Source organism: Perca flavescens, chromosome 6 (assembly GCF_004354835.1).
Source record: "Perca flavescens isolate YP-PL-M2 chromosome 6, PFLA_1.0, whole genome shotgun sequence".
Taxonomy (NCBI): Eukaryota; Metazoa; Chordata; class Actinopteri; order Perciformes; family Percidae; genus Perca; species Perca flavescens.
In genome coordinates this window covers 19549543-19566039 of record NC_041336.1, presented here as the reverse complement: position 1 = coordinate 19566039, position 16497 = coordinate 19549543, and the positions used below count along the sequence as shown (strand labels likewise).

Here is a 16497-nt window from a genome sequence, read left to right as displayed (position 1 = left end):
GCACAAACACAAAATACAGCTGAGGTGGATGGGAATGTCATTACTTTTATACTTGTATTGGTCAAAGTAAAATTGTGACCTGATGGTCACCAAAGAAATTACAATCCATCCTCTGGACACCATGCATTTCTGTAAAAATGTTCATCTTAATCATTCAAATAGTTGTTGAGTTATTTTATTCTGGACTAAAAATGACTTTGAATTGACTTTGAAATGAATTTTTTTTTCTCTCTTTTTTTTAAATCAAATATCTTTTAGGCTGTCTGCATTTCTATAAAATATTCCCAAACCTGCGAGATAAATGAGGAGGAGAGGGTGGGGGAGTTGAAGGGGGAAGTAAGGGGTGTGTTGATGGTGGTGGCAGGTTGTAGGGTTGGGGGGGGGGGTGTTTGCATTAAGTGCCAAAAGGAGGATTTTTTTTATACTAGCTCAAGCTGGGAATGAAGTTCAATGAGAGTTGGAACTGATTGGATTAGAAAAATAAAAGGGGGGGTCTCCCTGTGGCCTCAAGCCAACTTCCTGTTACTAAACCTGGACCAGTTAATTCACATATGCAGGCAGAGAGTGAAAATGAAAAGCATTTTACCCCACCCTGCTTTATATTCATGAGCCAATAGTCTTTGTCTGAAGTACCATCTCCCCTGGCAACCCAGGCTCCACCCCGTCTCTTTGTAGCACGACATATGAAAGCCATCTGTGTTTAAACCCTTAATCTCCATCACTACACACTCCCTGTCGAGTTTATATGCTGTGGTTGTATTTGGGAGGTTTTGGTTGTATATGGGAGCGATGATGTTGGGAACAAAGAAGACTCCAGAAAAGGCTTTATTACAACGGTTAATTCAGAAATAACGATTATGATGTGTGTATGTGCTGCAAATAATACAAAAGCAACTATGTCATACATGTTTGTTAATTATGGTTTTATTAATCATCAGCCACTGGACTCTCAGTCAACATAAAAGTGTCACATCAAAGGAGTTGGTTCCAATTATGACTGCTGCAGTTTAGTCTTGTGGCGCTTAATTCAGACGGTCAGTCCACTAGGACTACATCAAAGATAAGACAAAACACTGGAGCACTAAATGCCTCATTTTAATAGAGTGCTCACTGTTCCTAATTGGCTTTGGTTTCTCTCTGGAGCCTACGATGTGAAAACTCAAATATTTACCCACAAAGCAGATCATAGTTCAGGGCAACTGTCATTGAGTTTATTTTCTCAGAGTTGCTTTTAAAGTGCTGTGTTTTCTGTAGCATTTCAGCACATTTCAGCCATGAAGGCTAAAATAAAATCTCGCTCCAAAGCCAAACGAAGCCGTAGTGTTGTTCATATATTACAGTGCATAAATAAAATTAGTCGAGCAACACAAAATTGACAACCAATTAATCTAATCTAATGTAAGCAATTTACCAATTCCACTATCTGGTTTTAGCTTGTCCAACGTAACATTTTGGGCTGTTCCCTGTTTTATAATATTGTAATAATTTAATCTGTTTGGGTTTTGGCTTGTTGGTGGTTCAAAACAAACTCTTAAAAGACTCCAAACTGGACTCTGAAAGCAGTCTTTATACTAAGTATATTATCATGGTGAAATAAAGTCAAATGAACTTGAATTGTAAGGGCTATTCTCTGGAGGAATTGATGATAAAAGTCATTGTGAGTTGCATGTACTGTATGTCTATGTTGTACAGCTGTCTGCAATTTTCAAGATTTGATTTGTTTTTCTTTGTTTCAGTCAGTTGAGATCAGTGTAGCTGTGGGAAATGAGAGGTTGTACAGTAGGTGTAACTACCAGCCACTGTTGGAGAACATATTACTTAAAACAGCTAGTGTGCGCTTATCAGATATACAGATTCTAAACAGGTCAACAGATTAACTACTTGACGAGGCTGAACAAATGTAGCTCCTATCATCAACCTACGGAGAAGTGATATTGCAAGAATTTGTTATGAATTGGGAATGAAGCTGCTGACATTCGTTCAATGGGGCATTATGGGAAAGTAGATTAACACTTGTACAACGTAAACAACCTTTATGAATCTTGTATTAACTTTTACTGTAAGTCACCTAAAGGCACAGTCCATTAATGTAGAAAAAACTAAAAGGGTACCGCACGGTGTAAACGAAACCTTGGCATCGCTGGTGCAGACTGGCATATGAACAACTTTAATATCAAGTCACCATGAATGAACCAGAACCTCACAAGCCATTGATTGTCTGCAGCAATGTATTAATTAATCTGTAAATGTGGTCACAATCAGCTGAAACTATCACCAGAGCAGATATGAGCTGACTCTCTAACCAGTTTGTAATTCAGTGAGTGAAATGGTTAAAATTACTTTACATGAATTCTTTCAGTATGAAATCGATTGTCTATTTTTGTTGCAATTAGGCATTAAAATGTACTATGTATCAATTAGTAAATCCGTTTTTGTTATCCAGCAAATAAACAGGCCTCACATACATTGTGATTTATGTTTTAATAACAACAAAAAAGACCAGTGTAGAAAAACATGGGACATCAAAATTGTAGAATAACATGATGAGCACATAAGACTTTGTAGAAATGTTGATCAGTGCTGAAACGCAAAACATGCAAAAGGCAAGATATAAACTGCACGTTAAAATTGGCTTAGTCACAAGTACTACCACCACCACTGAACAACATTACACTTCCAGCTAAGTAAGTTTTAATCATCAGCGGACATGTTCAGAAGAACAGTATGCTCATTTCTGTTTTTAACATTAAAGTTCAAAATTTTAATGAAATCTGCAACTATACATTAAATTTAACAAATTTCTTTAAATTAACACTTTGGAAAAGTATTCTTTAATATTGATTAACTAATATGTTAGAAAATACTCAAGGCTTTAACAAAGTCAGTGAACAAAGGCAATGTAAACTGGCACAGTATTCACATAATTAGTGCATTAAAAACTTTAACAGTGGCTCTTTACAGGGCAATTAACAGGTGAGTCAGTTAGTAGTTGTCCATTCAGAACCACAAAATTTAAAGTAATGTTCAGTAGTGATAAAATAAGACTTTCATACTGTAAGCTTTACACAGGCAAAAGTGACCAACATTTACAAATGTAACAGAAAAATATAACTTTGCTGACTAGCCGGCACCAGCGTTTTGGCAGCCATAATCAGGGCATCTTTAATATAAAATCATTAGTGGTAATTTATATTCAGCAACATCACAAATGCTAGTAACTATTTACTTTTAGCTAGTAAGTTGGTCCACTGGACACTTCAGCAAGTTAGGAGCTATTGTTTAGTGGTCCTTCTCTGCTGGTAAAATAGTGAAAAAGGCTAGTTGGTTGAGCTGGCTTTCTGTAGGTTAGGCATTGTTTGCACCATTGATCTTCTTTATAAAGAAAATATCATCCTTCATATAGTAAACACAGAGTTCTTTTAACTGGGTTTCATCTTCAATAATCAGCAATTTACAGACCTGGACTGACTGACTGAATCACTCTAGGGGCTGTAAATAGCTCTCATATTATTAACTTTCATCTATCATACTCTATTAGTTTTATCAGTGGTGAACTTCATGGAGGTTCATGGACAGAAGCCTCTCTTCTCTTACTGTTCCTGTGTCAGCACGGGAATGTCGATCTCTATGGCAGACATCCTTGAGCGGGAGGAGTAGCGGTGGCCTGCGTAGCCCTGAGAGGGTGCGTAGCTTTGCGAGGGTGCGTAGCTCTGTGAGGGTGCGTAGCCCTGTGAGGGTGCGTAGCTCTGCGAAGGTGCGTAGCTGTAGGCCTGGGTCCCTCCCACCTCTGAACCATACCCATCTGGAGCAGAAACCTGAGACATGTACACCTGTGGCGGTGCAGGGGCAACCACACTTTGCACGAAGCCCTGGGAGGTCACATATGGCTGGGCATCAATCACTGTGGGAGGATAGGTCTGTGGTGGGAAAGGCTGAGGACCATAAACTGGGGAAGGAGGATATCCGTTGGCAGTGAGAGGCTGGGTGGACAGAGAAGTCGTCATGGAGGGCAGAGGCAACCAGAAAGGTGAAGGCAGCTTTTTACACATACAGTACCACATGAACATCAGCAGGGCGGCCAGCATCAGTCCTCCAGAGCAGCCTATAGATACATAAACAGCAAAACCGTCTGAGAAAATGTTGTCATATCTGATGTTCATTTCCTTGGTGCGGAACAGGAACCACACTGAGGGTGTGATAGCGATAGCTCCACCCAGGAACAAGAACATCCCAGCCACCAGGTGACAGCCTGCATTGTTGACCAGGAATCTAATGGTCTTAATGTCCGGTTCAGGCTTGTCTGAGCAGCAGCAGGTCTTACACATTCCTGCCATGCACAGCAGCAAGGCTAGAGAGCCGAACAGCAGGCCTGTAGGCAGACAGAACTGCAGTAGCCGCAGATCCAGTTGGTCCACTTTAGAGTACCACTGCAAACAAGAGAAGACATGACTTATTTTAGAACAATTTAGGACAGAAAATCAAAAAGCAAAATCAGAGGAGAGCACATTTCTCAAAGTAATACCTCTGAATCATAGTAGTAACATCCTGAATAGCCATCCTGTTTCACACATTTAGCCCACAACCCATCATACACGCTGATATTCTTGGCATTACGATTGAAGGTGACGAGTCTGGTTACACGCCACTGTGGGATAAACGCTGCCACAGCAATCCCTCCCAAAGACACAAAGGCAAGGATGAAGGCAAATGCGTTGGTGGCGTGGATGTCCCGGCACGACATGGCGGTGCTGACAAGAACTGAGGCCACGAGGAGAGTTCCTGTCTGAACAGATAAAGAGAGGAAGTCAGAAATAAGTGGCTGGTCAGTGTAGTTGAAAGTGGTGGGGCCATAATGTGGCTACAGTAAATCATTTTTCTGTTCACAGAACTCCTGATTATAGAAAAAAGCTATGGTTATACAAGATTCTCCAAATGGCCCCATTACTATCGAAGAAAGCTAACTGTGCCACCGACTGACCTAGCTATGGGCAACCCCCCTGTATTTCTATTCACCACAGCGTAGTTGACCCAATATCTGCTGTCCCCGAGAAACAATGCTCTCATTTCATTAGCAAGAAGTGGGAATGACTTGGGGGCTGAGGTTGCTGGGCAAGATTGTCTATACTGTAGTGCATTACATAGATTGTACAGCTAAACAATGAGCAATTGAATTAGATGCTTGAGGTCTCTTTATGTGACAGCGTGCAACTGTGATCGTGGCTGTGTGTGTGGAAACTTTATCTGGAGAATCTGATATGTGCTTTTATACCATCAAGTCTAGATATTTTGATGTACTCAGACTAAAGCCAAACAACTTATCTTACACTTTCAGATGATACAAAACACAGCTGCTCAGTGTTAAACAAATCCAAAGAGAAGCGATCAGACCAGCCAGGTTCTGACTTCTCTTCACTGGTTAGTTGACTGGCGTTGACTTAAGATTTACTGATAATGTTTAAAGTACTTCATGGGCCAGCTACTACCTCTTATGATGAATTGTTGGTTAAGTGGTTGGTAAAGCGATGATGCAGGCAATCTTCCTCAGGCTGTTTATTTTATATTCTGGTTCAAAACTAAAAGGTGAGCAGGCCTTGCACTTAGGGCCCCTCAGATCTGAAGCTTATGATTGATTATCAAAACATACCTTTAAAAATGAATGCTTGCACAAAGTTGTATTTGTCCAGTTGTAATACACCTTATCTGTTTAATTTGTTTATTTCACCTCTCACTCACACTTATTGTATTGTTGCGTGTTTTAATCCGTTTTACTTTTTTGTATTTTTAGTTGCCTGATGTTATTTACCGGTAATTGTAGTCACTGGGTGTTTATCTTGATTCACACATGTAAAGGAATGTGGTACTAACTGCATAATTTCAATAAAACTGTCTGACGATACACTAGCTAAGCCAATGACATAATTATACACACACATAGTATTGAAAGCAAATCTTGTGATTAACGTTACACCATAACCCAGTAATAACAGGTTATTATGAAGCTATTATTACATGCAACAGTTTGCCAGATTACGCCTGTCTAGGTAGTTTTACCAGCTAGCTAGTTTAACGTTAGCTGATTTATGTTAGCTCTTTTAGCTCGTGAACTGATAGCTAACTGGAAACACCTATAACATGATTAATGTTTTATTAATTAGCTGCATATATCAACACTTTGGTCGCTTAAATTTACCGTCGAAATATCAACTAATTAACACGAAATGTGTAAGAATGGGTTGTATTTAACGCTAACGTTAGTTCGTTACATTAACGTTGACGTTGGCTAACTAGCTCGCTAGCTGATAGCTAAAACGTTAGCATTACAACAACTTGTTGCGTCTTGAATTCCTCTATGTAAAGCTAAAAAACGACAACTAGCTACATTACACATTGACTAGAGTACCTTATATCATTTCAGTCTGGTCCTCCTAAAGTTACACACTCGATCCAAACCACACTAGAGTAACGTTTCACCGTCTTTGCACTGAAGGAACGTTACAGTAAATAAACAGGATGTGGCCTCAAAACAGCTGGGGTGTCTCTGCCCTCAGTGTTGTCTCACTGGTGGTTAACGCATGCGTGCAGAGCATTACATCACAGTGTTTATAAAATTAGACATTAAAAGTAGATCAAATAATAATGATGAATAAAAATATCTTATTGTTCAAAAATCGATTCAAATATTAAGAATATACTGTACATGTATAATTTCGGTGAGGCGCAGATATCTAGGGAAAGCACCTTGGTTTTTAACTTTTAAAACATGCATATCAGACGTTTGGCTGTGATCTGTCTTACTGATGAACTTGATTCAATTCAGCTTTTTATGTCTTTCAGGGTGATGTCCGCATTCACATGATATATAAATCTGCAGGGCATGAGGGATTTAATGATCTCCTCAATGGTAAGATGATGACTGAATGCATGAGGATGAATTAAATATGATTAATATTTATTTTAAAAAAGTAGTGACATTTTTTATTTATTGAATGTTTCTGTTTTGTAGGTGATCTTCCAGAGCCGCCTTTTCCCAGCCCTCCATTTCCAGGGTCCAAAGTTGTTCACGGGAGAAAAAAGAGACAGGTATGACTCCTCTGCTGGAACGTTTGTTGGGAAATCCTCATCATTAGCAGATGGATGCTCATGAATGAACTCATGATGACTTTATGATGTGCATATGAATGTTTGTGTGAGTGTGAGATAAAGAGATAGAGGAATGCTGTTTGTCCAAACTTGATTATCACTCTGTTTCCCCGCCTGTATGTTTCATGTAAATTCCCAAAGCTAAAGAGAGAGTGCTGTTTCCTTACTCTTCAACCCTCTCTCTTCTTCATGAAATATTTACCTCGTGAGTTGAGGCTGCTTCCTCATCTTTTCTCAGTCACAGTCAGATTCTGCAGCTGTCGGTCTCTCAACCCTCAGAGCTGCTCTCATCTTTATTTGGAATCTGGAAAAAAGACTGACCTGGTTAAGCTTTGCAAAGTTTATCCTTATTGATTTGTTTTTTTTATTTTATTTTATTGAGACATGAGACATGAGTTGATCTTTGTGTTTACTGTGTGTGCTGTTCTGAAAGTGTCTTTGATGTTTAAAAGTCTTGGTTAAGGAAAGCTAGCTGTCTGTATTTTTTTTTTTATAAAAGTGGCAACTGTGTTCTTCTCAGGCTCAACATGTGTCACGCAGTGTAGAGGATGAGACCAAATACATTGAGTTGATGGTGATCAATGACCATTTAATGGTAAGTAGATGATATGATAGACTGTACAGTATACCATTAATTATAACTCCAAATAGTACCTTTATTGTGCATAAAACACTGACTTAAATTAACGGGGAATGAACACAATAAATGTGACACTGACACTGGCTCCTTATACACATTTAAATGGCTTAAATTTAATTTGTTCCATTATGGATACCACATTTATTTGTTTCCTCTCCATCCCTCTCTCTCTGTCTCTCTCTTCAGTACAAGAAGCATCGGCTTTCCGTTGGGCACACGAATAACTATGCTAAGTCAGTGGTCAATATGGCTGACATGGTAAGAATTGTATTGATCCTCTTCTTGGAAAGCTTGCCACAAGCACTCCGAGGTATTGGAGCTGAGCATTGCACTGATTTCTCATTTAACCAACCTCACTCTCTACATTTAAAACCTGTCCTGGCCCATAATATGCTGCGTGCAGCCATTAACCAGCCAGTCATGAGTTTTCAGAGGACTGAAACAGCAGTGACATCCCAGCAGTACTGAGGAAGACATTTCAATGTTTCATTATTTGTAGCCACGTCTGTTTGATGTGGTACTGAAATCTGACCTGCCACAGGGTCATGTCTGTAAGCTGATAGGCTGGTGAAGCGGGGAAAAGGTCACACTTTTTGTCATGCCCTTGGAGAGGATCATATGAAGCAGACTCTATTTGGGACGTACACATTGATTTCCATGTGCGAGTATAGTTCCCTTTTTTCCCAGTGTATGCTGCCCCAGCACCATAGCACAGAGGCCACATTCACATTGGCATCACATATGAAAAATATTACAGCAATTACTTATCACAATGGGTAAAAATAATACAGAATATTAAGATAAGATTAACATGTTTATAGATTGTAGTCAGTAAAACGTGTCCTTGTTTGAAAAAGGAATTGTCAGAGTTATGGTCCCATTCCCAAACCAATGTCCACCCATCACATAAGTCACATGTCACATGCAGGAAACATCTGTCACCATGGATACTGATAGACACAGTGCTCATTCCCCAAAAAAATCTGCATTCACTGTAAAGTAAATGGTACATTCCCTTTTAACTTTGTAAACCTATAACGTGAACAGAAAGATATATAACACAATAAAGGAAAGGGGAAAAGTCAAAAAGCATAATATGAGCACTTTAAGAAAAAAAAAATCCTAACTCAAAGTCCACTTTTTCAACTACATCTCACGGATCTAATTTGCTCAGTTGTCATCTCAAGACATGAACCTTGAACTAAAACATTTTTGTCAGATAACTATTTCAAAGGTTCAGAACTAACTTTCATGCTCAACGAATACAGTTTGGTGGAAAAGGGATGGCTCCTTTTACTTCTCTTTGATGCTCATTCTGTGATTTTTAAACTCAACGTGAGAAGGTGGTGTTAGAAACATATAAATGTATGTACATGACTGAAATAATCTTTACAAAGTAGCGTAATGCATATGATGTTTTCTCCATTATTCGCACAGTAGCTGGTTTGAGATGCTTCTATCTCCAGTTTGTGCCTCAATGGGTTACTTTTGAATCGCAGCTAATCGTCCCATTTTCTAAAAAAATCTTTGGAAAAACCCAAAAGTTGTTTACTAACAATCCGAAGCTGCACCGAAGGTATATCCAGAATCTTTAAAGACTCTTCCAACCATCTGGATAAAAAAATATTTCATCCTCTGCACAATGAAAAAAGATGTTCTACTCATCTCTCAAATTGTGACTGTATTTCCGAATCCAAGTAGCCGAGAGTGACATATGCTCTTGTTGTAAAGCTCAAGCAAAGCATGTATAAAATACATTTTTGGAAAGAAACATCAATATATCTGATAACATTTTTATATTTTAGTTCACATACAAAGTGAGCAAGGACATGACTTTTCTGGCTACCGTCTTTGTTCAGTTTAAGAAACAAAGGATGTTAAACAGGTCTTTTCTGGAAATACTGTACCTTCAAAATGGTAGTAAGTGTTGTTATGTGACCTTCTGGGTTTGTCAAAGATCACAGGTACCTGGTAGAGCACGCGCCCATATACAGAGGTTTACTCCTCGACGCAGCGGCCGCTAGGTTTGACTCCAACCTGTGGCTCTTTGCTGCATGTCATTCCCCCTCTCTCTCTCTCTCTCTCTCTCTCTCTCTCTCTCCCTCTCCCCTTTCATGTCTTCAGCTGTCCTATCAATAAAGGCCTAAAATGCTAAAAAAAAAAATCTTTAAAGATCACAGGTTATTTTTATATAGAATCGGATGCTTAGCTCTGACTTCGAATGTCACTTACTCTCTGCTCTGTCAGCTTTATCTTGAGACTGTTGGCATTTATCTTAAACAAAGAGGCTTTGCTCTTGTTCTCTTCTCCCAGTACCCCAATAGATTTCCATCTTATGAAAGCAAACATTATTATTTGCCAGTTTGCTCTCTCTATGTCCTTCAGACTGTTACCCTTATTGACTGCGTCTAGCCGGCTGTAATGTGCTGCTGTCTGGTGGCAGGATCAGACTGATCACACTGACTGTCTGACTGGTGCTGTTACAACAGACAGCTGGAGATGTTGATGAATATGAAGCGTGTCAGTCAGTTTCAATATCCATCATTTATTCTTTGGCACTTTCAAATAATGACTTTCAAAAGATAACTTGCTGATAATAAATCTACTTTTAACTGGCCAGATTTTCAAGGAACAGCTTAATACCCGGATTGTGCTGGTTGCCATGGAAACGTGGTCAGCTGACAACAAATTCAACATTGATGATGACCCCATGGTGACGCTGAGGGAGTTCATGAAGTTTCGAAAAGACTTCATCAAGGAGAAATGTGACTCTGTTCACCTCTTCTCGTGAGTCAGAATATTTAATGTGTATATAAAACAACCTGTTACTTTAATAATCCCATATTTATCCCAGCACCCTTTGCACTCTGCAGCATTGCGTTACTGTCTTGCCTGCAAATGTTATTGTGTTGTCTTTTATATATATAGATTTTTTTTATATTAATATTTGTACATAGTCGTCACTGTTGATGTTTACCTTGTTCAGCTTTGTTGTTATATTTTCAAGCTGTTGTCTACTTCTGTGCAAGAACATTGAGAGTAACAAAAACCAGACCTGATTCTGATTAAAAGGATTTTCTTGTGTGCTCGGCACTCAGCATTTTTTTTTATTAAACGCATAACTTTCTTTTCTCATCAGAGGGAATCGTTTCCATAGCAGCTGGGGAGGAGCTTCCTATATGGGAGGAGTTTGCTCCCGGACTAAAGGAGGGGGTGTTAATGAAGTGAGTCTTAAACCACAAATGGATGATTACAGATTTCCCAAAACTCCAAATTCACTGTCAGCTGACTTTTGAATAGATATAGGCACAGTTGCCAGTGAATCCTAATCTTTTGCTCTTTATTTTCGTATTAAAAAAGGCAGCATATTTAAAATTTCTTATCAATATACCATGCATTTATTCCTGTTATACACTGCAGTTTTAGCGATGTAGTTTCTGATTTTCTGATGCCTTTGTAACACCATTTATTCTTTCCAGACTTTATCTGATATCCTGTTGATTTTCTGTCCCTTGCGCTCTCTCTCTCTCTCTCTCTCTCTCTCTCTCTCTCTCTCTCTCTCTCTCTCTCTCTTTTTATCAGTATGGGAAAACAGATGAGATGGCCATAACCCTCGCTCAGTCTCTTGGACAGAACATTGGCATCTTTTCTGACAAGAAGAGGATCCTCAATGGTACACAGTTCAACCTTAAATAATTTTTTTTCTTACTTTTCCAGCACACATTCATTTTTTAAGCTTCCTTTCTATGTGATGGGATTTTTTCTAGGCGAGTGCAAGTGTGATGATCGTTGGTCGGGCTGTATCATGGATGATGTTGGGTAAGTAAGTTTTACAGAACATTTCCTCATCAATTCATCTCAACAAAAACAGACGACAGTTTCCCCAACAAATTGACGAAAATCCTGCTGAGATCTAAAATTGTCCATTTGAAAAAAATCTGTTTTTGAGTCAGTGAGCAGTTGTTACTCTTTTTTTTTATTGATATCAGAGACAAATTTTAATCACAACATCAGAGTTGGAGCCAATGTTGTACTTGCTTTAATGCTGACATCACACTGGACTGAAAAAAAATTGCATATTTTTGTGCTCAAGAATTCGTTTTTTATTTGAAATGGATGTGTATTGTCACCAAAGAGTTAAAGGAATACGCCACCGTTATTCACCATCTCCTCTATATTTATATAGGTGGGCAAACGCATTTTTGTCTCAGTGCATGCATTGTCTTAGTCCGCCGCTGCCGCCGCTAGCTTAGCTTAGCGTAATGAATGGAATCCTTTGTCGCCGTTAGCATGTCGTGAGTAAAAGTGACCCAACAACAACAAAAACGAAACCTAATTACTTACTGGACAACCAAATGCCGCTGCCCTGACTGAGCTCCGCGGGGCTCAGCGGGCCGCTGCTTGTCCAGTAACCCAGGGACAGTGACTTTGCACCGGCCGCAAGAAGTAATTAGGTTTTGTTTTTGTTGTTGTTGGGGTGACTTTTAATCACGACATGCTAACAGCAACAAAGGATTCCATTCATTACGCTAAGCTAAGCTAGTGGCGGCGGCGGCGGACTAAGACAATGCATGCACTGAGACAAAAATGCGTTTGCCCACCTATATAAATATAGAAGAGACGGTGAATAACCCTATTTCAACAAACGGTGGCGTATTCCTTTAAATGAAAGCAAAACTCAGATTGAGTGTGGACCATTTTTGTTTATAATTTGAAATAGAGTATATGTCCTATATATTTCAAAGCAATTAAAAGTTAATTACATTTTAATAATCTTTATTTTATTTGTAAGGAGCCATGTACAATATTAAACATAAATGTTACAATCTTATGTATTGTACCAGAGTTAGCTTAAAGCTAATTTTCATCTTCAGTCCTTTGACAGTTCACAATTAAAACATAATGCAGAGTGACAGAACAGCACTTAACAAACTAGACTAATATAACAAATCATATAAACACACACGATCAGTGTAAATATGCTGATATTAATATTTCCATTCACTGGAGTATTATTGTAATTTGATAATTCACCACTAGGTGTCAGCCTAAGACTAAGTGTATTTTCCGTATGGCTTGTTTATATAACTTCATTGGGCTTCTTTGAGCAGTAATGTGTTATATAATCTGATGCTTGCTAAGATTAGAAAATAGGTGATACATCAGTCTGTGTATGTTTTGTGTTTCCAGTTTCATGCAGAAATCATGACAGTGTTTGTCTTAAAATTTGTTTGTGTGTACATCTGCAGTATTAATACTGTACAGGCTTTCTGTGAGCATACGGATGTGACTGGGTGTTGTGTCTGTAAAAGCCTCTGCGATGTGTGTGTGTGTGTGTGTGTGTGTGTGTGTGTGTGTGTGTGTGTATATATATATATATATACCCCTCTTCTTAAATACTTCTCGCGTTCCCCCTCTATCCCGAATGGGACAGCAGGTGAGCAGAAGCTTGGCTAGAACGTTGCCTGTGCTGTTTTTAACCAACTGGCTGCCTTGGAGGGGTTGTCAGTCATCACAACCTTTCCCGTCTCATCCAACAGCACTACAGCCGCTGTGGCCCCAGCTTCTCTTTGTTATTCAAATGATATGAACAAATACAGTTTGATGTCCTTTTATTATTATACACAGACTGTATTTTTCATAATCATTTTGTACAATTTCACATGTACTTTACGTGTATTATAATTTCGTTTTTGAATGTCACCGGCTGATCAGCCAAGACAATTTTATTGATTTGATTATTCTAACTTTTATCAATAGGCTCCTTCTCCCTCCTGCCCTTTGAAAGTCAGGACTTTTCATCACTTCCTTTAATCCATGTGTAACCGATTGATACAGTCTGCAATGTCATTCTCATCTTAGGCCAATATTTGACTACCTCATTTCCCTGTAACGACAGTGCACTCTCCTAACACTCCCTGTCCAGGTTCTGCTCTATTGGGTTACCATAATAAACTTGCTATAATGTCATTGACACATGACAGAGGACAGGTGACGCTGCACTCCTATGAGTCACTGTGTATGGACCTGGCCCAGATCTGTATTCTCTAAAATAAAGTCAATGGTATTTCAGACGCTTGTATTCAATGAGCAACCTCAGTCATGTCCATTGATGGACATTTCTTTTTATCCCTCAGCACCTGCATGTCTGATCAACTTAACCTGACTACTAACTGTTCTCACATTTCTCACAGGGTTTTAGCTGTATGTCCTGTGTGTGTGTGTGTGTGTGTGTGTGTGTGTGTGTGTGTGTGTGTGTGTGTGTGTGTGTGTTCGTTTGTCTGTTCACATAAATGTATGCATGTATTGTTTGAGCATACATTACTGTTGAGTTAGTATTTAGAATTGTTTAATATATTTAACGTACCTTTCCTTTCTCGTGAAATAATTGATTTTGCCGTGAACAAACCGGGACAGAATATAAATTATAAAGGGTGTAACATTGAATTTTATTTATATTTTTCTGATCTAATTAAATCAAAAAGTCTGAAATATACTGTAACAAGGACAAACATGAATGATTGTGGTTCAGTGTGGGTCAGACACCACCTAACATCCACTAGGGGGTGATAGAGTGACTGAATGAATGATGAAAGAAATGATTGAGGATGCTAGTGGATCTTTTTCTGGTACATTAGGTGCTTTGTGTACTTTATGAAAGAAATGTACACACTTCAAGCAAATAATGTGTTTTAATCTATGGAAATACATATTTTAATCCCATGGTTAATGTGCTGTGAAATGAAAAGTCTTCTACTCCTCCTCCTCCTCCTCCTCCTCCTCCTGGTGACCAGTGAAAAATTCAAGCATGTTTCATCTTTGTTTCAGCCCTTGTTATGGTTAAAAGGGGGATAAGCACTACAAGATTTTGACGAGATTAAGCACTGGTGCAAATTTTGAAATCAAAAATGCAAATCTCTGTGATAGTCAGGACAACTTTAAACCTGATTAGTTTAGGTAATCTACCTGAAATATTGTAGTGTGCTTCATCCATCATCAAGGCGTCATTACAGGCCCCTTGTACAGCCATTATCACTGGAGGTGGTTTCATGTAGCCACATTTCATATCAAACAATGACGACCTCTCACTGAGTCCGCCTGTTATTGCATTGTCTCCTGAGCCAGTCCTGATGAGCCGCACTACCAGAGGCACTCTAGTTAAACATGTGCCAGCAGCATAATCAGCATTAAGTGACGGATGGTGCAGCAGAAGATATTAAAGTGCTGCTCAGGTTTCTCAGGGTCAGTGTCATTAAAAGCATCAACATTAACACAGGACATATAATTGTAATAGATTTGCTCATATACTTCAGATGTACTTCAGTTATTGTTTGGGCTTCAGGTGAATGTAACATAAAGCTGGAATTTTATAATATCATTTTAAATTTGTTGAATACTGATGTGATTTTAGTATCACACGATAATGCAATAACTGTTTTTGTGAATCATCCACGATATTCAAGCTCATTTCCAGGACAAATTCATAAATGCATCTCCATATGATCCTCACAATCTTAGCTCTAATGTATATCTACCTCAATGTTGTTGTAAGGATCTCCTCTGAACTGTGAGTATGGTAAACCTGTGGTAAAACCTGAAATAGTAATGGAACTGTGAAAAGAAATACAAACTTTATTAAATATGACAAACCTGCTACGGCGTTGTCTTTTTCACTGAAATTAAATATGAGGTTTGAAAAGTTGTGTGGGTAAAAACATTTAAAAGTGTTTTGTCCTGTAATTTGTTTTTGGGGAACAAGGCTCGTCTCTCCCAGTATTATCTCAAGATGCTGTCTGTATCCATGGTAACTGCATAATATGCTGCGGTTGTGTTGAACAGTTTCTACCTGCCCAAGAGGTTCTCCGACTGCAACGTGGAGGAGTACCATAACTTTCTAAACAGTGGTGGAGGAGCCTGTCTGTTCAACAAACCTCTGAAGGTATGTCACACTCACACATACTCATACATGTTTCTTTTTAGTAGTTGGAATATTAATTCTGCCCCCCCCCCCCTCCCCCATCAGTTATTGGACCCTCCAGTGTGTGGAAATGGCATTGTGGAGCCAGGAGAGGAGTGTGACTGTGGCAGCCCAGTGGTAAGATTACTGGATGCTAATCAAAGTATCTTTATTAGTCTCCCTAAGGAGAAATTTGTTTTGGACACTGGGAAATATGGAAATGTACTACCCTCAGGGTTAACTTAACAAAACCACCTGCTGTATCCAACTAATAAGAGGTAATTTGATGGAGTAATGCCATTGGAGAAATCAAGGCGCTGCCCACAGTGATAACAATTATAGAGTTTGTCTGGAGAGACCTCTGTTTAAATGGATCATTCTGTTAGATGAGATAATGTGTTACATAAAACAACTTAAAACAACTGAGAGCCATTTCTGTCTTTTAGGAGTGTGCCAGAGAGGGGGAGGCCTGCTGTGACAAGTGCACCCTAACCCAAGGCTCCAAGTGTAGCAACGGACTCTGCTGTAACAGCTGCCAGGTACACGACAGGACACGGCAACTCCCTTCATCTTCTGCTGGGGTGTAGGAGGATGCCTTTTTTGGTCTTCATTGGCCATGTCCACTTGGATGTACTTCAATGTTATACTGCTCTGGTTTTTCAAATGGCTAGCAAAGAAAACCTTCTCACAGTTAAAGTAAAGTTAAATGTACTGCATTTATATAGCGCTTTTCTAGTCTTAGCGACCACTCAAAGCACTT

General features: G+C 39.0%; 2 protein-coding genes across 7 annotated transcripts in view; one reads left to right on the top strand and one right to left on the bottom strand.

Annotated features, from left to right (window-relative positions):
- The window catches only part of adam22 (ADAM metallopeptidase domain 22), a 57086-nt gene that overhangs the window by 30328 nt on the left and 10261 nt on the right, over positions 1-16497 (top strand). For all 6 annotated transcript variants that reach the window (XM_028579887.1, XM_028579890.1, XM_028579891.1 and 3 more), the window contains 11 exons: positions 6835-6901; positions 7004-7080; positions 7661-7735; positions 7967-8038; positions 10401-10567; positions 10920-11004; positions 11363-11453; positions 11548-11599; positions 15620-15719; positions 15804-15875; positions 16184-16276. In XM_028579887.1, the coding sequence (XP_028435688.1) occupies positions 6835-6901; positions 7004-7080; positions 7661-7735; positions 7967-8038; positions 10401-10567; positions 10920-11004; positions 11363-11453; positions 11548-11599; positions 15620-15719; positions 15804-15875; positions 16184-16276 (951 nt within the window). The remainder of the gene's footprint in view (positions 1-6834; positions 6902-7003; positions 7081-7660; positions 7736-7966; positions 8039-10400; positions 10568-10919; positions 11005-11362; positions 11454-11547; positions 11600-15619; positions 15720-15803; positions 15876-16183; positions 16277-16497) is intronic.
- On the bottom strand, positions 2463-6547 carry cldn12 (claudin 12). The gene is made up of 3 exons (XM_028579894.1): positions 6401-6547; positions 4523-4783; positions 2463-4427 (listed from the first exon to the last, which is right to left on the bottom strand). Exons 2-3 carry the CDS (start codon positions 4739-4741, stop codon positions 3591-3593), a joined length of 1056 nt encoding a protein of 351 aa, XP_028435695.1. The 5' UTR covers positions 4742-4783; positions 6401-6547; the 3' UTR covers positions 2463-3590.

Excerpts from the sequence above, each read along its gene's own strand:
- cldn12 (XM_028579894.1), bottom strand. The coding sequence starts at position 4,741 with ATGTCGTGCCGGGACATCCACGCCACCAACGCATTTGCCTTCATCCTT. Across the intron at positions 4,428-4,522 it reads GTTACTACTATGATTCAGAG|TGGTACTCTAAAGTGGACCA; the intron begins GTATTACTTTGA and ends TCTTGTTTGCAG.